Here is a 22,424-nt window from a genome sequence, read left to right as displayed (position 1 = left end):
TTAATCCATTTGAAGTTAGTTAGGCAAGTGAATTTCAAGTATTGGAGATTAAAATGATGGAAATGGAATGCACATGGTCTCTCTTGATTACCAGGACTTGTCACATGTCATTGATTTGCCTGGTGAAGCAATATGGTGACAAAAGAAGTAAATGTGTCTTTAATATTCCACGTTTTCTAATTCACCCACCCCATATATTTCCTTTCTTACATTCACGTGATTAAAGGCTTTCATTATGTTCTTGTCATTATATTATTGCGGCTTATAATTGTTCGCATGTTTCTACAATTTCATGTAACTTCCTGTCATTTAAGTATGATCACTAACTTCTAAAACTAGTATGTACTCTTGGTAAAGTAATTATTAAGAATTTTAGCTTATTGGAATAGTTAGATATATATCGAATCTCTTTTTTCAAATCAACAAGGACAACATAATTCATAATCCAAATGCATTACATCTTGGATTCATAAACATGTTTTTCACTCTTTAATTTTAAGTAAAATTTTGAATTAATTATTTCTTAAAATGTTTGACCAAATTAGTAGTTCTATGTATTTAAAATGACATGAATTTATTTTTTTTAATCAAATTTTATTAAGTTTATGTGATATTTTTTAGTTTATATTGATATCAAACAATGTAAATAACTCAAATAGTATCATGAAACATGATTAGTATTAATATCAAATAAGGTAAATAACTTAAATATTATCATAAAATATATTTGAAATGTTAAATAAATCTAACAAAATTTATTAAAAATGATTAAATTTACGTATTTTTAAAATTAAAATTAAATTAAACAAAGTTTTTGAAAAAGGATTAATTTTGAAAGTTAAAAAAACAAAAGTTAGGAAGGACTTTTGATAGGTAATAATTAAGAATTTTAGCTTATTCGAACAGTTAAATATATACTGACTCTTTTTTTCAAATCAATAAAGACAAAATAAATTATAAACCAAATGACATTACATATTGGATTCATCAACAATTTAGAAAATTTGACAGGCCACAGCCGTCTCTGCTCATTGTTTTCATCCCCATCACAAAAAAACTTACATTACAACTACCTAACCAAGTGACACAACAATTGTTGTAGGTACTCATTCATCATGGTATGTTGTATGAAGTGTTCCAAAGGGTGTAAAATCTGGTGTGGCAGTGCCATTCTTGTGGTGATTTTGTTAGTCACAGTGATGGTGGTATTATTCTTCACCGTCTTCAAGCCTAAAGACCCAGACATTACCCTCCAATCAGTTAAACTCGAACGTTTCAAAGTAGAGTTTCCAACTCTTGGAGTAAACATATCATTAGGCGTAGTGGTCACAGTAGAAAACCGCAACCATGGAAGCTTTACCTACCAGAACAGCACTACGCATGTTTATCATCGAGGAACTCTGGTAGCCGAGGCTCCACTGCATGAGGACACTATTCCATCTCGTCATGATCATAACATAACCACGTCTTTGACTATTTTCGCAGACTTCAACAAACTTACGGATTTATTCACGGATTATTCCACGGGTGTTATAAATTTTACCTCAGCAGTCTCCTTATTCGGGAAAGTCGACGTCTTCAACCTCTTCAAGATGAAAGCTTCCAGTTACTCCACCTGCTCTTTCTCTCTTTTCGTCACTCACCAAACAATCGATTCTTACTGTAACTCACAATTCAAGTTATAAATTTTTTTTCTTAATTTTTCTCTTATACCGTTGCAAATCGCGTTGTTTGATTTGTTTTACTGTATCTATTCTGTTTATCATTCAAATGCTTATATTGTTTGTTTTATATTAATAAAAACTGTTAAAAATCTTGTTTTTGATGAATATATGTATAAATTATTGTTAGAAATTTTGAGAGACCTAATTTAAATAATTGAGAAAATATAAATAATTAAATTAAAATGAGAATAATCCAAATATTATATAAAGTAAAATATAAGAACTAAAGGTGTAACTGTTTGTTGTTTAAAGTCCCTGTTCATTATGCAGTGATAATGTTATTTTTTTTTTTAAATTTAATTTTGCTTCATAAGCAAAAGATAGTTACATTTCTTTACCTTTTAAATTAGCTTAATTTCAAATATTTGTTTTATTATTTTATTTAATATAAATATATAATATACGAAATCTTTGTTATTGATTTAAAATATTGCCAACTTAAATAATAGTTTTAGAATGGACCACCCAATTAGTTCTGAAGTCTTTTTCTGCTGTTTGTCCTTTGACTTCGCAGACGCTTTAATTGAACGTAAATAAATGCGCATGGATTTAATAATATATTAAAATTTTGGTCACTGTTTTAATGTTTTATAATATTCAAAGTTCTGGTTTAATATGTTTCATTTTTCTAGTTTTAATTTGACTACTCAATATATGCATTTATCATACTTCAAAGAAATATTTAATTAATCAAAATGTAAACATAGAATAAATAAATGCAAAAATATAAATTAATGTTATTATGCCAATGAAAAAATATGTGTTCGTTTAAATTACTTTGAACCAGGACATATTTCTATTACTAATATAATATAGTACTGGTGTAATATATTTGATATGAAACTATAAAATTTATCTTTCTAACTTTAAAATTAAAAATATTAAGTCTACTATGATAATTCAAATTCTAATATGAACAATTAGTGATTTTTTCTTTTTCATCATGATTTTATAACAATATGAACATTTGCATTATTATTATGAACCCGCTACTCAAAAGCACAATCTATTCAAATTTAATGATAAATTAAGCTCTGAAGTTAATCCCACCCTCACCATAGCATGCACACTGCAAGAGGCACTCATTATTACACTTTTCTGTTTTCATTTAGGACATGTTTGCAATCTTTTTTCATTAGAATTTTTAAAAAAGAAAATACAAAATTAATTTTTTCCCTATATTAAAATTAACTTATGCAAATTTTATTGATTAGTTTCAGAGTCTTTATCCTTAAAAGAATTAGTCTCCAGCTAAAGTTTGAATGTCTTTCATCTTTAGTTAATAATTAACATAAATAGTTTTTTAAAATTTGGTGAAAATCTAAAATTACAAAAATTGTGTTTAACTTAACCATTAAAAATATTTTCAGGGTTTTTTTTATAATTTCCATAAATTGTTTCCATGTAATAAGCTGAGAATGTATTATGTTTTAGTTGTGCTTTTTTTTACTGTAATGAAAAAAACCTAATTAAATTTTAAGTTTTCGTAAATTTGATAATTTTTATTATGGTTGAATATTAAAAGAAATATATTTTTCGATTAAGATTCTGCCATTTAATTTTATTATTAAGTGTATCATTTATTGTTTTTCTGTCACGTATTATTTTATATAATTTTTATAAAAATTATAAAATAATAAGTGACAATATTTGTATTTTGTTATCAAAAAATCAAACATAATTAACTCAATAAAAAAATATAATGCTTTTTTAGTAGACTCAAGTAAAGGTTTTCAAGTTTATATAAACTTAAAATTGAATTAAGTCATAAAAATAAGACATTTGAATAAAATATCATAATATTTTTTAAATATTAATAACTAGCTAAACATAATTATATTACTATGATTAAGAATTATGTTTATTATTTATAAAAGATAGGTATAAATGCCTGTGGGCATAGTTGGACAGTGAAAAAGAAAAAGACAAAAGGGAGTTGAGACAATTTCGGAATTACCCCTCCGATCTGGCACTCACTGGCGTGTTCAAATCCCGAATTCCATTTGGAACACTCTTTTTTTTGCTTTCTGCCTCTTCTTCTCTTGCGCTGTTTCTCAACACTTTGGGTTGCGTCTCCCAGAGACAGAGGGACCTTCTCCTCCTCCTTCTTCTTCTCCTTCTTCTCTCGTCCATGGACCTTCACAACCGACCGGATCACTGTTTTCCGGAGAAGAAAGGTCAGAAGAGGAAGTTGGAGGAGGATTTCGAAGACGACCGACAGATCTCCGCCCCTCCCACCGGCCACGCGAGAGACGCCCTCCTTTCCGACGTCAAGGAACAGGTCATCGTTCTTGATTCAACCTTCTCATGGAAGGAATCCGATCGTGCTGCCGCCAAGCGCGCCACGCACGCCCTTGCCGATCTCGCCAAAAACGGTACATCTATTTGTCATCTTGCTGCATTCGTTCTTGTTTTATTCTTTCGCGGAATTCGGTTATTTGCTGGTTTTGTCCGTTGTTGCGCTTCATTCGGTGCTTGTTTTTGTTTGTAGAGGAAGTGGTGAACGTGATTGTTGAAGGAGGCGCAATTCCTGCTCTGGTTAAACATCTTCAAGCGCCTCCTCTGACTGGAAGCGACCGGTTGCAGAGGCCAATGCCGTTTGAGCACGAGGTCGAGAAAGGAAGTGCTTTCGCGCTTGGACTTCTCGCAGTCAAGGTAATTTTACTAATCCTCTATGGTGACTGTTAGGAATTATTGCAACTTAGCTTCTTCATGTCTTTGATTTGACAAGCTCTAAAGTATATATGATTCAATGTTTTAATTGTATTGTGATATAAAGTTGTACGTTGAGTTAGCTTACTCGTGATAGTTATTTCCTTTTTTAAACTTTGGTCACACCAGAAATTGTTTTAATGTTATCGTTTTCACTGAACGGCGTGAATGGTATAGTAGATACTGTATTGTAGAAGGAAGCTTTGAATATAATGCATGATGGTCTAATATGTGGTGTGAAATGAAATGCCTTCTGCAGCCGGAGCACCAGCAGCTCATCGTTGACAGCGGTGCTTTGAAACATCTCGTTGATCTTTTGAAGAGACATGAAAATGGCTTAACATCTCGTGCCATTAATAGTCTAATTCGTAGGGCTGCAGACGCGATTACTAATCTTGCGCACGAGAATAGTAGTATTAAGACTCGTGTCAGGTATGCTTCTTCGAGTACTACCTTGCAATTGAAATTTAATTTGGAATGGTTTTATCTTATGATTATCTGGAGTTAATGTGTAGGATGGAAGGTGGGATTCCACCGCTCGTTCATTTACTTGAATTTGCGGATACAAAGGTGCAAAGAGCAGCTGCTGGTGCATTGCGAACCCTTGCTTTCAAAAATGATGAAAATAAAAATCAGGTTAGCGGTCTTTAGTAATGTTGGGAATTGAAATTGACTTACTTATGATACGAATGAGTCACATAACATCATGACATGTAGATTGTTGAATGCAATGCCCTTCCAACTCTGATTCTAATGCTTCGTTCAGAAGATGCTGCTATTCATTATGAAGCGGTATTGCTTGTGCCACCATAATTGTAAACTTGAATTTTGCAATATTGTTGACTTTGATCTTTGCACTTATCTTACTGGAAACTTGCAATGAATTTTATTGAATTACAGGTTGGTGTGATTGGAAATCTGGTCCACTCTTCTCCTAACATAAAGAAAGAAGTTATTCTTGCTGGAGCCCTACAACCGGTCATCGGATTACTTAGGTATATTCTTACTTAGCCCCATGGAAAACTGCTATGCACATCTCTTGTCTTCTCCCATGTTTCGTCTCTGTGGTTAATTTGTATTGCTATTATAACTCAGTTCCTTTTTTCTTTCCAATAATTTTCCGTTATATATATTACTGAAAAAAATGTCTTTCTATTAACCTATTCTAATACTGTATGATGAAACAGCTCCTGTTGCTCTGAAAGCCAGAGGGAAGCAGCCTTGTTACTTGGACAGTTTGCAGCAACTGATTCAGACAGCAAGGTAAACAGTAACTTTAGTTTTTCTAATAACTTCATGATTTGAACTGAATGTTGAGGGACATAAAGGTATAAAGGGATAAAACCCTAACACGTCTGTTTTTATGTTTGTTTACTGGTGAAAAAGGGGATGTGAACAATTTTATGCATTTATTTTTAGTTTGGATTCTGATAAGTACTCAAGCATTTGGGGAACCAACCCTCAAAAGCTAGCTATTGAGGAGTGAGAGTCAAACACTTAAATACTTCATTGAGCATCCCATACTACTTGTTGCAAACTAAGGCATATCATAGCACTGCCCCTAAGATCTGACTAGTTAGAACTCTCCCTAAGTAGCCCTTTACAAGATATCGACAACCGTCTCTGATACAAGTACCTATGTTCTTGGGAAAATGATGTGACTTGGAAAATAAAATAAATCTGTATTTTCTTTTTGTGAATAAACTAGCAATCCTTAGTATTAGTATATTCTGTGTTTTGTTTGGACATAAGGCTAGGGAAGGAAGTGTTTGTCTAGTCCCTTCCCACCATTCTCTCTTTATAACAAGCGGTTATGTACTCATTTTGACAACTCTGGTTGAATAAAATTCGTGTGTTGTTATCTTGAGTGTGTCATATCTCAAATGGCGAACATCGTTCTCTTTTACTTATCTCTTGTGTGGTTCATTAGGGTTAATCAAAGTTCAGGAAGTAGAGTTTTCTCTCTTAAGGTTTATTATATTGTGAGCTAGTTCGCAAGCCTTAATTCCCCATACTTGTTCATCTCATAGATTTGACTGCTCAAGGTTCTTTCCCAATTTGTAGCATTCATGATTCTTATCTTGTGGGTTTGGTCACAAGTGGCGAATCACCATCTTGTTTATCTCATGGAGTTTGAGTGGTGCAAGGTAGGTATTCTTGAATCTTTTTCTTTCCACGGCTTCTGCAAAATTGAAGATCACATTTTATCCAAGCATTCTTGAAAGAATTGTTCCAAGAATTCATCTAGGAGATCTTCCTTGATCCTCCCTACCCAGGCAAGCCTCCCTTGGGTTTTCATCAGAAACTCACCTCAAAAGCTAGCTATTAAGGAGGGGAACCAAACACTTAAATACTTGATTATGCATCCCATACTGACTTAGGCACCTCCTAATATGCAAGTTCGTTGCATAGCTTATTTCTGAATAGGTGGCTTAGTGGGTATTAGTTCATCAACGTTTTGTGTATCATATATCTCTGTTTTTAATCTTACCTTTTTTGTTTGATTTTGTAGGTTCACATTGTTCAGAGGGGTGCTGTCGGACCTCTGATAGACATGCTTCAGTCTCCTGATGTTCAGCTAAAAGAAATGTCTGCTTTTGCATTGGGGAGATTGGCCCAGGTTATTTCTTTTCCCTCGTCTTTTCCATGTAAGAATCACGTGTGCACATTTCCATTTATAGTTTTCAATAGGAAATGGTAACACATATTCTATGATTTTTCATCTGTGTAAGTATTATAAAGTATATTCTTGGCAATGAGTTAGTTTTCAGTTTCTCTTTCTCGTTTAACTTGTTGACATAAATTCTGTGCATTTCTGTGTTAAGTTTTGTACTAATTCTTGTCTTAGAACATAATAGTCATCTTTCTGAGTACTGTTTCCTTTTAGCACCATAACCTGAAGATATTCAATTTTAAATTTCAGGACACACATAACCAAGCTGGTATTGCACACAATGGTGGCTTGATTCCATTACTGAAGCTTCTTGACTCAAAAAATGGGTCTTTGCAACATAATGCTGCTTTTGCTCTTTACGGCCTTGCAGATAATGAGGTAAAATAACTGAGTTCTAATAAAAGATCATCTGTCTTGACGGTAGTAAAGCTTATTACTTGAAGTTAAAGTAAAATAACTGTTCCTTTTTATATTTTTTATTTTGTCCCATAGGATAATGTGGCCGATTTTATTAGGGTAGGTGGAATTCAGAGACTTCAGGATGGAGAGTTTATTGTTCAAGTAAGTTTGCTTTGTTGATAGCTATTCTGTTTCATGGTTTTTGCATTTGCCCTTTGTTGCCTATATCATTGGGAGTTCAGTGCTTTAGATATTGCATGCAAATTTTATGTTCTTAGAAACACTCTGATAACTGTTTCATGGTTTTTGCATTTTCCCTTTGTTGCCGATGTCATTGGGAGTTCAGTGCTTTAGATATTGCATGCAAATTTTATGTTCTTAGAAACACTCTGATAGATAAGAAATCGGTTTCTCTTGCAGGCAACTAAGGATTGTGTTGCAAAGACATTAAAAAGATTAGAAGAGAAGATTCATGGGCGAGTATGTACCATTTCACATTCGCTTGTACTTTGATACATTTTACTGAAATTAATATGGAAATGGTTGGGATGCTACTACTGTATTAATTATTAATTATACAACAATAACAACAATCTATCCTTATCACACCAGTTTGAATTCTATATCCTGTTCAGATTTGTAACGTATTAATTTTGTCTTTGCAGGTGCTGAACCATTTGTTATATCTCATGCGAGTCTCAGAGAAGGCTTTTCAAAGAAGAGTTGCTTTGGCTCTTGCTCACCTTTGTTCTGCAGATGATCAGAGAAAAATATTTATTGATCACCATGGTATGCATCTTCTTAATCAAATATTTTGCTTAAGTTTGATGTTTTTTGTTTTTTTGAACCTTTATCTGTGTGTTATATTGCCTTTCCTCTTCTATATGAATCCAAGCAACTGCCCTTGCAGGTTTGGAATTGCTTATGGGGCTTCTTGGCTCGTATTATAATCCTAAGCAACAACTTGATGGAGCTGTGGCTTTATGCAAGTTGGCCAATAAAGCCACGACTCTGTCTCCTGTGGATGCTGCACCCCCATCTCCCACACCCCAGGTAGTCATATATAATATTTGACTTGTTTTCATCCTTCAGCATCATTGCTAAGGGGTTGACTGCCTTTTTCCTATATTTTCATTTGGTCTCTATGTTTTGCTTATATATGATGTTTTTAGGTTAAATTTTCTTTGCTGTCCTTTTCATGATGACATATGGAAATTTGTTCCTGTTTGTTTTTACTTTTTTTTCTTTTTTGCTATTTATAACATCACCTTGTACTCATCAACACGTGTGATAAGGCTGTTATCAACTGTGGCTAATTAATTTTTCAAATCCTACCTGATATGACCAAGTAAGCAAGGACTTTTGTCATTTTGTATTAAGGCTTAACTGTTAGCAGGGATGTAAACCTCTAGTGTAACTGATAAAACACCATGCTTAGATGCTGGGCCTTCCCTTTTTAAGCAATTGGGCATGGATGACTGGGCTGAATTGACCAAATAACCCAACGTGCTCTTCATGACCCTTTGTGCATATAATTTTCACTCTTCTAGAGGATCTGTCTTTGAATGCAGAGATAATTTTCACTGATGGACTGCTTACTTTCTGTCTTGTGTCTTGATAATTCTGGATCCATTTGGTGTTTTAAAAAGTTTTAATGCCTGTGATGCTAGATTTTTCTTGTTACAGGTCTATTTGGGAGAGCAGTATGTAAACAATGCTACCTTGTCTGACGTTACATTTCTAGTTGAAGGTAGATGGTTTTTCATTTACATTGTTTTCTTAAACCTTTTTGCTGGGAGAACAATTCACCTAGAATGCAGTGTTGTTGTAGCTGCAGTTGACATTTGTAGATAACTTGGTATTTTTGTTCTTTGCTGCAGGCAAACGATTTTATGCTCACAGAATTTGTCTGCTTGCATCTTCAGACGCATTTCGTGCTATGTTTGATGGAGGTTATAGGGTGAGTATATACTGATATTGAGGGTATCATATATCTCCTCTCACTGTTATTGACTCCACGATTTCATAATAAACATCGTGTATAATCTGTTATTTTGGTTTTTAAATATAGCTGTTGGATATTCATTTCTTAACCTTATTATATAATAGCGTGCCCTGCTGTGTAAATTACCACAGATTCAATGATGTCTCTAGTTTTCTTTTCCTCTCACCCAACAATAGCAATAGAAAAGAAATATTTCATATCTCAGCACAATAATTATGATATGCAATTCCATTATTGTATGACAGGAGAAGGAGGCAAGGGACATAGAGATTCCAAACATTAGATGGGAGGTTTTTGAGTTGATGATGAGGTCAAATAAAGCCTACATTCACATGCTTTATGAAATTTGTGCTGTGAAAGCTTGTAATAATTTGTGAAAAACTTAAGTCATATTGCTTTTATTTCTCCAGATTTATATACACGGGATCAGTTGAGATCACGCTTGACATTGCCCAAGATCTCCTCCGAGCAGCTGATCAATATCTTTTAGAAGGACTCAAGAGACTCTGTGAGTACACGATTGCGCAGGTCAGCTAAGAATTTTTATTCACACATAAATACACAATCTTGACCCTTGTCCTCGTGCTCTACTATAAGACTGGAAAGTGGATTTCTCTTATTTGATGTTTTGGTCCCAGGATATATCACTTGAGAGCGTATCAAGTATGTATGAACTTTCTGAAGCATTTAATGCTATATCGTTGAGGCACACATGCATCCTTTTTATCTTGGAACACTTTGATAAATTGAGTGTAAAGCCAGGGTAAGTATCTGATTCCTCTAAAATGTGTACAAGATGTCTCTAATAAGTAAACAAAATGTAAGTTTGAGGTTTTATGCTAGTTGCATCTAATTTTAATACCTATTTCTCTTTATTTTCCTTGTAGTTTTGAGAGTTTGTGTCAACCTAAAAGGAGTTCAGATATTGAAAGTTTGGGTCTACTTAAAATTCTTTTAAATGACTAAATAAAAAATTATATGCCTACCGAGTCCAATAAATAATTAGTGTTTGACTTGATTTCATTTCTGTTTCCATTTTAATTAAGTTCTATTTCATTTAAAAAGCGGGTTTGGTGTTATTTTTATTTGTATTCATGTGAGAAATGGGGTGGACATTAATTGGTTATCAAAATATGAAAAGCTGCAAGCTGCCTTTTTTCGGGGAGGGCAGATTGTATTTTGTTCAACATGCTGCTTATCTTTCTTTTTTCTGCTATAAGTTGCTATATGCTTAGTTTTGTTTGCTGCTTTTGACAAATATGATAGACATGGATCTTAAACTTTGTTACATAATATATACCGACCTCTGGTTTGACATTAATTGAATAATTAAGCTTTGGTAGGATAAATAAATCACAAATATGATGAATATATTTCATTTTTACATTTCTATGGTTTCTGTCTTTCTAAAATTTTTGTTCATACCAATTACTTGCAGACACTCCCATCTCATTCAGCGTATAATACCTGAGATCCAGAATTACTTTGTTAAGGCCCTTACAAAGGCCAATTCCAACAATCAACCGTAGCATTTCCTGTTCTATTTGACATCTAACCAGTTGCAATGTACATAATGCGGTCGTTGTTAATTGAACCTGAAGTCTCCTGGATTGAGTGCCGCATGGCTTAAAAATTCTAACATCAGGTCTACGTTCTTTTCTGATGCAGTGTAAGTCCCTTCTAGGCTTTAGTTGTAACGTCATTCTCGTAGATGTAGCAAATGACCTTCACGAACATTGTTTTTTTCTTGCGCAATATTGTGATGGTTATGAATTGATAGTGTTCTCTTTCTCAATTGATTTGGCATTATAATTGTTGTGTTTCTGAGAGTAGTATAGGTTGCTCAAGTACCTCATGTATATATGACAATTGGATATTTGTCTGTAATGTGGCAAATACAAGTAGTTTTAAATTAATTGCAAAATGCAAATTCGTCATTTAAAGTGGCAAATGCATAATTTGGATACTCAATTACTTGTTTGACCATGACATTTAATTAGTTGCTGCTTATAGAATTGGCTGCATGTAATGCTGTATGGAATGAAAGACACCTATATCCAAAATGAAAAATTCTCTCAAATCAGTGGACATCCAAAATCTTCTGAACATCAAAACTACCGGTTTTGCTTGGTGGGCCGGAAATGCCCGACTTATCAATTTATCCGGTAAACTATTAGGAGCCCATGCTGGATTAATAGTATCCTGGGAGCAATGAACCTTTTTGAAGTGGCTCATTTCGTACCCGAGAAGCCCATGCATGAACAAAGGTTTAATTTTGCTTCCTCACCTAGCTACTCTAGGTTGGGGAGTAGGTCCGGGGGAAGTTATAGACATTTTTCCATACTTTGTGTCTGGATTACTTCACTTAATTTCCTCTGCAGTATTGGGCTTTGGCGGTATTTATCATGCACTTCTGGGATCTGAGACTCTTCGTTCTTCGGTTATGTATGGAAAGATAGAAATAAAATTACTACAATTTTGGGTATTCACTTAATCTTGCTTTATGATGATCTAGGAGAATCTTCTATAATATTTTGATGCACTTTGACCAATCAAAACATGTGAAATGAAAATTGAATGTGTCGTCAGATTAAATAGTAAAATCTAAATCTTTTGTCTAGATGAATCAGAAGTTGTGGTGAGTTTAAAGAATCCCCCAACTCACTCCCAACGGTGTACTTTCAATCGGAATGAGCCAATCGGCCGAACTCAAGTCTTTTTATGCTCGTTTCATGATTAGAGTAGACTGCAAGTCATTCTTTGCACGTGCATGAGATAGGTATGTCTTCTGCTTTTCAGGCTTTGTATGCCAGTATCAAACAAACATGAGTTATGTATATACTAACTTGACACGCGGTCTTTAAAGTAGTCTATTTCATTGTTGCCGTTGAAAGCAAATTCATCGAGTCGCATTATTTTGAAATAGTGTCTTCTGAACTTTATGGCAAAAATGAATTGCCGTTTAATTGAAAAGAGTGAACAGGATGGAGTAACTGTTGATCATTGCATCATGCATGCATGGTGGATACATCGTATCTCATTTGGCTTTTCCTCCAAAGGATTGAACTTTTGTAGATGAAATTGAGTTGTAGTTATCATTTGAAAAATGGTTAAAAGTAGGAATATTAATAGGAAATTCTTAAACTAAAAGAAACTTTTAAATAGGGGAATGCACAACTCTACTAAATTCATTTATCCGCACACTTAAAAAAAAACCCTTGTTGAAAGGCAAGCAAACTTATGCAGATCTTTCACTGGCGAAGAAAATAAGCAAGAATTTTTATCAATCTTGCGGCTTGCTCAGTTTCCGTATCAAACATGTAGACAAGATGCTGTTCTTCAATGTTCCACCCACTCTCCTGCCAAGCTAGGAGCGGCAGGAGTCATTAGATTGATCATGGAGTTGTCTAACCCACCAGCTGCATCAGAGTAAACAAAGTTCCTAATGAAGGACGGATGGGCCTCTTCAAACCCATAATAGGTTTGCGCACGCTAGGCTTTGAATCCAGAAGTAACGATGGTTAAGATAAATACATGAACTTTTAAACCACCTGGTAAAAAGCTATGACCCTCAACCAATATCTTACTGGAATCACCACTTCGCCGTTGGTGGTGGAGTTGCATGTGAAGCAATTCATTTCAGACCATCCCTACAATCATAATAAACTGTTGGGAGAAAATACTCTGGAGATTTCCTACGCTCTATGGAAATGATTATAACATTTGCCTGAGAAGCTAGATTACAGAATTTGGTGGTCAGAGCAGAAGCCACTTCCACAGAGTATATACTAAAATAGGAATTTTTTGGTTGGGTAGAGTTAGTTTTGGAAAGAAAAGGGGAGAAAAAAAAAAGAAAAAGGTTGTTTGAGAAGAGAATCTCTCGTATGAGAGAGCGGGCGGAGTGAGGGAGGAGTTCTTGGTTGGTACGTTTGATGGAGCCATCGTTGTAGACCTATAACATTTTAGACATAGTTGTAGACATATAACATTTTAAGAAGAAAAAAGATATTTTGATACAGATTTTCAAGAATGCAAAATTGAATCACAAGACTTTTAATCAGTTCTCTTTTTTTTTTCATACCATAATATCACTTCTATGCATAACAAATGGAATTTTATTTTATGTTATTTGATGATTAAACCACATGACTCATACTAGAAGTGGTTTTAAAACTAAAAACATGAATTAAAAGCTTTGCTGAAAGATTAATGGCTTATTTTGCATTTTTTTTTCATTATCAATTCCATTTATAAAGTGTACCATATTTTAGTTAACAAAAATATTATTATATATTATGAATTTTAAATTTTAAGATTAAGAGTATTTGAATATTTTTTTATTTTTTTAAATTTAAATTAAAAATAAAATATCTTTAAAATATCTTTGTGTTTAAATTATGTTTTTTTTATGAATATGATTTTTGCTATAGTATACTTCTATACTTTAAAATGTTAAAATAAGAACCTTCTTAAATATATATTTTTTCTTTGAATTACGTTGAATTTTTATTTTAAATTATATTTTATCATCGAAACACTCTTATCAATGTGAATAAATTAATTAAAATGTTCATATATTTATATATAATTATAGTTATAAGTATATTGATAAGAAAATCACCGTTAAATTTTGAAATTTTAAATTAAAACAATAAAAATAATATCAAATAAAATTAAAAAATAAATAAATCAGAAATATTTGGGACAAAATACGAGTAATCAAAGGTTGATGACATTATTCTCTTATCCTAAAAAATTGTAACTTTATATACTATTATTTTATTATAATATTATATTTATATTTATTATTATTATTTTAATATAATATTTTTATTATGAATAGTAGTCATCAAAATTAATGAAAGGATGTTTTTTCGTAATCAAATCATGCAGGCATTGGCATAATAACGTTAAAGCAATAAAGACTTAATAAATAAAGAATAATGAAACATCACTAAAGTATTGAATGTAACTCAGGCTCATCTAGCAAAAGGAACATCTAAAAGCATGATTTTAAGAGAGTCAAGCAAATTTATTGTTTGCATGTAAAACAAGGAAGATAAGAAATACAAATCTGACAGAGAAAAGAATGTTTCTAGTAGGTAAGAAAATCCACAGGATTTTGGCGTGAGTTTCCATATTTATTATTTTTTAATAACTAAGTTGTGTATGTCAACTAACCAAGATATTATAATTTTGTAGTTTATGTATATATAACTGAAGTTGTATAAAAATAAAAATATTATTTTAAGATAGGTCTCTTATATATAATAATAAGAAATTAAATAAAATTTTAATTTTAATTAATTTAGTTTTTTTGATTTTGTTTAAATGATTTATTAAAAAGGGAAATGAAGATATATTTTAAATATTTTAAAATTTGAATATACTTAATTTTTTATAATTGTTAAATATAATTTTTAATTTTATCACCTTTGTTTTATTGTCCTTTTTCCTTTTTCCACCTGTTATGTAGTTTGTATATCAAATCAATGCCACAATACTCCTTTTTAAAATTCTAATAGTGCAAGGCAATCTTCATTGAATTAGGAAAACACCTTTAAAAATACTTGATGAAATTAAATTGATGAAATATATTAATATTTGTTAGTTAGTAATTTTTTACTAATTTAGTTAATATTTTGTATTTCATGTTTGTAGCCATTTAAAGAATTTTAAGAAAAAGATGTTGCAATAAGTAAGAATGAATATGATTTCGAAGATATATCATATTTTAGTAAAATTAATATGTCTAACTTTCTCTCTTTTTATGCATAGGTAGAATGAACACAAGGAAAATTACCAACTTTTTGTAAAATTAATGGATGCTTTTGATTGTTATAAAAATTTAATCATGTGTAATTATTGAATATTTTATATAATCATTTAACTTCTATTGTTATTTTGTACTTTAATTTAAGATTTACACCAGTATAGTTTCCTATTTTTAATATTTGACACGAAAAAAAACTGTTTTGACCTTGAAGATTTGAGATTTTACTTTTTTATAAAATTTATTTAATTGATTTAAAAAAATAAATAAGTGGTGATATATCCATTATCCAATAAAAATATAGATAGAATAAAATTTTTATATATATTAATATTGGTATAAATGAGATGGAAATGAATTTGTAAGATAAGAATGAATTTTATACCCATTGGTCCACTTGACATGTTTATATGAAAAAGAAAAAGATTGACAAATTTAGATTCTTTGTTGATTTTTTGTGTTATTTCTCTTTAATATTTTCAAAATACACTTATAAATATATTTTAAAAAATACTAAAAATATTTCTAAAATATCATAATATATTTTTAATACTCACTAGAAAACAGGCACAGAAAAACCAATGAAAAATTTTAACTTGTAGTTTGACACTCATCTAAAGTTACGCCCACTACACAGTTGTTTTAATAATATAATAAGATATATCAGTATTTAAATTTTAAAAATAAAATGTACTCAATTAAAATATTAATATTTTATAATTGTCATGAGGTTGTTTTTACTTTTAAAAGTCTTTATATACCTCTCTAAAACTAATAGAAAAATATTTGTATTTAAAAATATAAAATAATTTAAAATGAAAATATTAATTTTGTATACTGGGAAATTGAAAAGTGTAGTAGTACTGGCCATAGAATTTAACTTGGAAGAATCCAAAGGTGATGATGCATCCTTCTCATATGATGGAATGGCTGAAGATCACCCACTCAAGCGAGGAATCACTTTATTTCTGACACTTCAAAAACTCTCCACCAGATTTACGAGGTGGAGTTGGGGCATCTGAAAGCAGGTCCACAAAAAACTCAATTACCACCATTTAAAACAAAACATGTTTTCACCATTTAAAACAAAACATGTTTTGAGACGCAGAAGAACTCAAACAAGATAACAATGGAGATTCCAAACTTTGTCAGAGTTCACGAAGATGGCACCATCGAACGCCTCCAAGGCTCTCCCTTTGTGCCGCCCACGCTTCAAAATCCGACAACAAATGTATCATCGAAAGACGTTGTCATCTCAGATAAACCTCCCATCTCTGCTCGTCTATACCTTCCAAACGGAATCCAGTCCCAGGAGGACAATCTCAGTAGTAACAACCTCAAACTCCCCATCTTGGTCTACTTTCACGGTGGAGGATTTTTCTTCGAATCTGCCTTCAGCCAACTCCACCAGAACTATTTCAACACGTTTCTCTCCGTCGCAGACATTTTAGTCGTTTCTGTGGAGTACAGATTGGCACCGGAGACTCCTCTTCCTGCGGCTTATCACGACTGCTGGGAAGCTCTGAAATGGGTGGCAGCCAAGGCTGACCCGTGGGTTCTCAAACACGGCGATTTCGACAGAGTGTTCGTTGGAGGTGACAGTGCTGGCGCTAACATAGCGCATAACATTGCCATGCGAGCTGGGGCCGAAGCATTACCCGGTGGTGTAACAGTTTTAGGCGCTCTGGTTTCTCATCCCTACTTCTTGGGGTCAAAGCGAATCGGGAGTGAAACGGAAGAAAGCGTGTGCTTTAGGTGTTGGGAATGGATTCAGTCGTGTGACGACGGTGGGTTTGACAACCCGTTGATAAATCCGCTGAGTAGTGCGGCGGCTTCGTTGAGTGGGCTTGGGTGTCGGAAGGTTCTGGTTTGCACGGCGGAGATGGATGAGCTGAGGGAAAGAGGTGTGTGGTACTACGAGGCTGTGAAAAAGAGTGGGTGGGAAGGGGAAGTGGAACTGTACGAAGTGGACGGCGAGGATCACGTTTTTCACGTCAACGATCCACGAACCCAGAATGCTCACAACATGTTCAAACGCTTTGCGGATTTTATCCTTCACTAGAAAAAAAAATAAAAAATAAAAAAGGAGTTATCACTCAAATAAATTATGTAATGAAAAATAAAATAACTTTTTTTTTTTAGGAAAATTTGGACATCGTTGTGTCCCTAAATAAAAAGATGAACATCTTAATGTTTGTTTTAAACTCAAGTAAAATTGTATTTCATTTTCTTTTAATTCTTGCTAACGCTGTTGAATTATTTGAGTTAATATACTTGATGCCAGTGAGATTAATTTAAAATTTATATAATAAAATAATTTTATGAAATTAAGTTAAATTTAAAATTCACTTTCTACTAAATTCCCATATGCGAGACTAACTTGCGCTTGGAAGATGAGAATTCACTGAACATTCATTAAATGTATTCGTGAATTGCTTTGCTTGGACCTGGCCCACAATTTCTCAGATCCATCCAAATGATTTTAGGCCATTCCTTCCTGCACCCCATAATTGTCTGAATACCTATATTACCCCTGTTGTGTATTTGTGGTGATAGTTGACGATTGGTGATGGTGTCTGACGGTGGTGGAATGTTTTTAAAAATACATTTCAAAGTACATAATTCAAAATACGTTTGAAAAATAGATTCTAGTTTATATACTTTGAAACATATTATTATATTCAAAAATATATTTTAAATTTGTATAATATAAAATATATTTTTTAAATATATCTCAAATTGAATCATCTAAAATGTATCTTTTAATCTAAAATTATATTTTCAGATATATAATCTAAAATATATCTTTTAAGATATGTCTTCCGATTAACTCGGTGATCGGATGATCAACCCATCAGTTAACTAAAATGGTACTTGAGATTACAATTTTATAAAAAGACTAAATAGTCAAGGTAGAATTGTTTAAAGTAAAAACCATTTTGATTAAATTTCTGATAAAACTTATTAAAATTTAAACCATGATGAAATTAAAAACAATAAAAATTTGACTATAAAAACTATAAATGTATAAGGTAAGTTGATAGATAAAATATTTATTATCTTGATCTTCGTACCGATCCATTCACGAACAGGAAATAACTTGGAAAAAAAATATTTTAAAAAGATGGAACCTATGTATCGAGCATTCTCTTTCCAGCTTGGCTTCTTCTCCACCTTTAAATGTTGGGTGATTCTATCCTTTCTTCTCCACCCTTAGATGCATGTGGGTTCTTCAATTATGCATTGACTATTAAGGGGAGAGTACATTGAAAAACTTTTTCAGGAATCATTAAACTAGTTGGAAGTACACAAAATACGTTTAAGCATCCTAATATCATAATTTTTTATTATCATTATCCCTTCTAAAAAAAATCAATTTTCCTAAAAAAATCAAATTACAACAATTTCATAAACATTACACTTCAACGACATTGTAAAAACCATTATAAAGAAGGCAACATAAACTTTTTGATAAAATATCATTTCAAATTTCGAAAATTTACTATACAAATATAAGAATTTTTTAAATTGTATATAATACATAGTAAAAGTAAGAAAAATATCATCACAAGAATTACCTGCTAAAATTAAAACCTCAAAAAAAAAAATGAGCAGAAATAGGTGTTCTAAGAATAGATAGAGTTCCGCGCAGTTACAAGTTTGCTTTAGTTGGTGGGTTGACATGTTTGACTGCACGTGTTTGTCTTTTGGTAGGTTTAGCTCACTCACACCTACCTTACATAATTTGAAGTTTGTGTTAAACTTAAACTTATTATAAATTATTATAATATCCTACAATCACATGTTTCATTGAGTGACCAAAATTAATATTAAACTTTGATTAAAAAAATATTAATTTAAATAGCTCTTCTGAAGTACATATGTCATCTTTAGTGTACAAAATTAATATTATTTATCGAAAATTAAAATACTAACAATTATTCTTAATTATTGAGGAAACGTGTAAGAGATGAATAATTGTTATCAGATCTTGATATTATTAGTATTAATAAAGACATCAACTTTGACCATCACTCTCATATTCCATTACTTAAGGAAATTTGACACCTCTCTTTTCTGCATCTCTCTGTTTTTCCTGAACTTCTCTCTGTTTTTTCTGAACTTTTCTCTGTTTTTGCTTCAATGGCGAAGGAGGAAAAGGAGATAGTGATGGAGCTTCTCCCTCTCATTCGAGTGTACAAAGATGGCACGGTGGATCGTCTTCTGAGCTCTCCAAACGTCCCAGCCTCCCTCGAAGACCCTGAAACTGGAGTCTCATCAAAAGACATAGTAATAGCAGACAACCCTTTGGTCTCTGCTCGCGTTTTCCTTCCCAAAAACCACAACAATCCCTCCCACAAACTTCCCATCTTTGTCTACTTCCACGGCGGCGCCTTCTGCGTTGAATCGGCTTTCTCCTTTTTCGTCCATCGCTATCTCAACATCTTAGTCTCCCAAGCCAACGTAATCGCCATCTCCGTTGACTTCAGACTCCTGCCGCACCACCCTCTTCCTGCAGCCTACCAAGATGGCTGGACCACTCTCCAGTGGATCGCTTCCCACGCCACCAATACCGCCGCCAACCCCGAGCCATGGTTACTCCACTACGCCGATTTCAACAAACTCTACGTAGGAGGCGAAACCAGCGGTGCTAACATCGCACACAACTTGCTTCTTCGTGCAGGGGAGGAGTCTCTGCATGGGGATCTCAAGATATTCGGTGCAGTGCTGAGCTCTCCCTTTTTCTGGGGCTCAAAGCCAATTGGGTCGGAGCCTGTCGAAGGGCACGAGCAGAGTTTGGCCATGAAAGTTTGGAGCTTGGCGTGCCCTGATGCTCCTGCTGGAATCGATAATCCCTGGATCAACCCTTGTGTCACTGGGGCACCCTCTTTGGCCACACTTGCGTGTTCTAAGATTCTGATCACCATCACCGGAAAAGACGAGTTCAGAGACAGAAATATTTTGTACCACGACACCATAAAGGAAAGTGGATGGCAGGGAGAAGTTGAATTGTTTGATGCTGGCGATGAAGAACATGCTTTCCAACTCTTCAAGCCTGAAACTGATAGAGCTAAAGCCATGATCAAACACTTGGCTTCGTTTCTGCTCTGAATGTTATTTTATTTCCACTTTCTTATCATTGAGTTAAGACAATAATATTTGAGAGATTTTATTGCCTTTGTTTTATCTCAAAAGAGCAGCAAGTTGTGTTCAATTTATTGCTTTATTGTCATACAAAAATGGAATTTATCGAGTAGCAGCAAGAGAAGTTAATGTTTTTATTAAATTTTGTTGGCTTTGAATAATTAAGGTTAGCCCTTTTTTTTTCTCAGTTGTGCCAGAGACTATGTAAATTTATTTTTAATTAATAATAATCAACGTTTCTTTAATTTTTTTAACAATAATTTTAAGAATCCACCTTCAGGAAATTATATTAATTGAAAAAGAAAGATTCCAGTATCAAACTATTCCTTAATAGAAAAAATTTATCAGTCATTTATTTTTTTCACACCAGGTCATGTGTCTGCTACTTTTTTATTCTCTATCCTTAATTAGAAAAAAAAAAAAAGCAAAGAGAGAATTTTTTATATTCATATAGTTTATATACAAAGGAAGTCAAAGTTAAGGAAACATTTTTCTTAATTTCAGCTGGTTTCATTTAATTACAAACCATTCACTTATTAAAAACATATATATCTAACATCTTTTCTAAACTATATGTTTTTCTTTCACAAATCTAATTGTCTTATGTAACATCCAAAAATACAGTAAACACCATATAGTAGAATTAATTACATTTAATGATAAACCAAATCAGTCTTAATTAACAAAAGCACAGGTTCTGAACGGCCTTACCAGAAGCAAAATACAATTAACGACCTTCGACCCAAGCATACCAGACCGAACGGTTTACAAAATAGAAATACCGATCGGTCAATAAAATCAAAAGGGGAGGGGTCGTTCTAATACTGTACTCTAATCTACCTAAACTAACAAATAACCGAACGCACTACTGTTCGGTCTTCACTTCGACCTCGACGAGGTTTTCTTCCTCTAAGAGTTCATCTTCAAGCGCATCCTCAAGCAGCGCCTCTCCATCTGCTCACATTCACACGGATGATCATTGCAAGACAAGACGGACGTACAAGGTCGAGACAACACAAGGAAAAACGAAGGGTAAGCTTATTGAATTTAATTCAAGTAATAACATGCATTTCATAACACATAAAACGTATCAAATACATTCCAACATATAGTTCAATAATTTCTTTAAATCAACCAATTCCTGATACTAGACTGACTGTCCGGACCGTATGAATTCTGTGTAGCTACGACGTTCGTGCACCCAGGTGGAGTAACTGGAATTCTCATCAGCTACTACCTGAGGTTAGTCCGTTCCGTCCAAAGTACAGTTATGGACTAAGACTTCCTGCCGTTCCCACACATGACATACTCCCCTCTACTTGAGGACGAGCACTCACGGAACATCAGGATGAATCGTCAGCTAAACTTTGTCCACATTCATACTTTACAACTTCCAATTTTCATCCAAGAGTCGTTCCTCCCCAGAACGCTCGTTCAAAGTCCACAACCATCATTTCATCTCATATATTATTCATTATTTATAACTTTTCACTTTAATATCATTTTCATCATCCGCTCCGATTACTTAAAAAGACGAGCGTTCAGCCCTCTTTATAACGAAGACGAACGTTAAAACTGAGACTGAAAAATCCTCGTTTCAGAATAGAAAAAGACCGACACAGATCAAATGACAAACGTCATTACCACTCGAATCAGTTGAATGAACTGACTCTAGAACGATTCGATCAATACTCAGAATAAGTTAAGTACCAAGGCTCTAGGCCGAATCCAAATGGATAAAAATACCTCAAGACGATTGAATGACCATACCGGGAATAATTCCATTATATAAACTGACTGCCAGTCAATGACCGGACGTAGTATACGGAGTTACTGAAATTTGGACGAACGTTATTTCCACCCGTTTGGTAATTAAATAAAATGACGAGCGTTCGGTATAAGACCGAGCACCACTCATAACGTACGCTTTGGGTCGAGACCCATTACTGATTTGAATTCATAATAGAAAAAGTAATAAGGATAATATAGGAT

The 22,424-nt window shown here is 33.2% G+C and overlaps 2 protein-coding genes and 1 pseudogene across 2 annotated transcripts; all 3 read left to right on the top strand.

The window, feature by feature from the left end:
- Positions 1–3,728: 3,728 nt before the first annotated feature.
- On the top strand, positions 3,729–11,485 carry ARIA (ARM repeat protein interacting with ABF2). The gene is made up of 19 exons (XM_047325827.2): positions 3,729–4,099; positions 4,216–4,379; positions 4,696–4,868; positions 4,952–5,072; positions 5,154–5,228; positions 5,337–5,431; positions 5,624–5,699; positions 6,949–7,056; positions 7,360–7,488; positions 7,603–7,671; positions 7,930–7,989; positions 8,175–8,298; positions 8,420–8,562; positions 9,196–9,259; positions 9,390–9,469; positions 9,760–9,824; positions 9,925–10,042; positions 10,153–10,277; positions 10,953–11,485. Exons 1-19 carry the CDS (start codon positions 3,856–3,858, stop codon positions 11,041–11,043), a joined length of 2,124 nt encoding a protein of 707 aa, XP_047181783.1. The 5' UTR covers positions 3,729–3,855; the 3' UTR covers positions 11,044–11,485.
- Positions 11,486–16,196: 4,711 nt separating this feature from the next.
- LOC124848189 (2-hydroxyisoflavanone dehydratase pseudogene) lies at positions 16,197–17,523 on the top strand (annotated as a pseudogene).
- Positions 17,524–19,349: 1,826 nt separating this feature from the next.
- LOC124848192 (2-hydroxyisoflavanone dehydratase-like) lies at positions 19,350–20,474 on the top strand. Its single transcript, XM_047325836.2, has one exon. It carries the CDS (start codon positions 19,431–19,433, stop codon positions 20,397–20,399), a length of 969 nt encoding a protein of 322 aa, XP_047181792.1. The 5' UTR covers positions 19,350–19,430; the 3' UTR covers positions 20,400–20,474.
- Positions 20,475–22,424: the final 1,950 nt, after the last annotated feature.

This window comes from Vigna umbellata, chromosome 10 (assembly GCF_029865625.1).
Source record: "Vigna umbellata cultivar VRB3 chromosome 10, Vumbellata_1.0, whole genome shotgun sequence".
Lineage (NCBI taxonomy): Eukaryota > Viridiplantae > Streptophyta > Magnoliopsida > Fabales > Fabaceae > Vigna > Vigna umbellata.
Note: the sequence above shows the minus strand (reverse complement) of the source record. Positions and strands in the feature narration are given on the sequence as shown.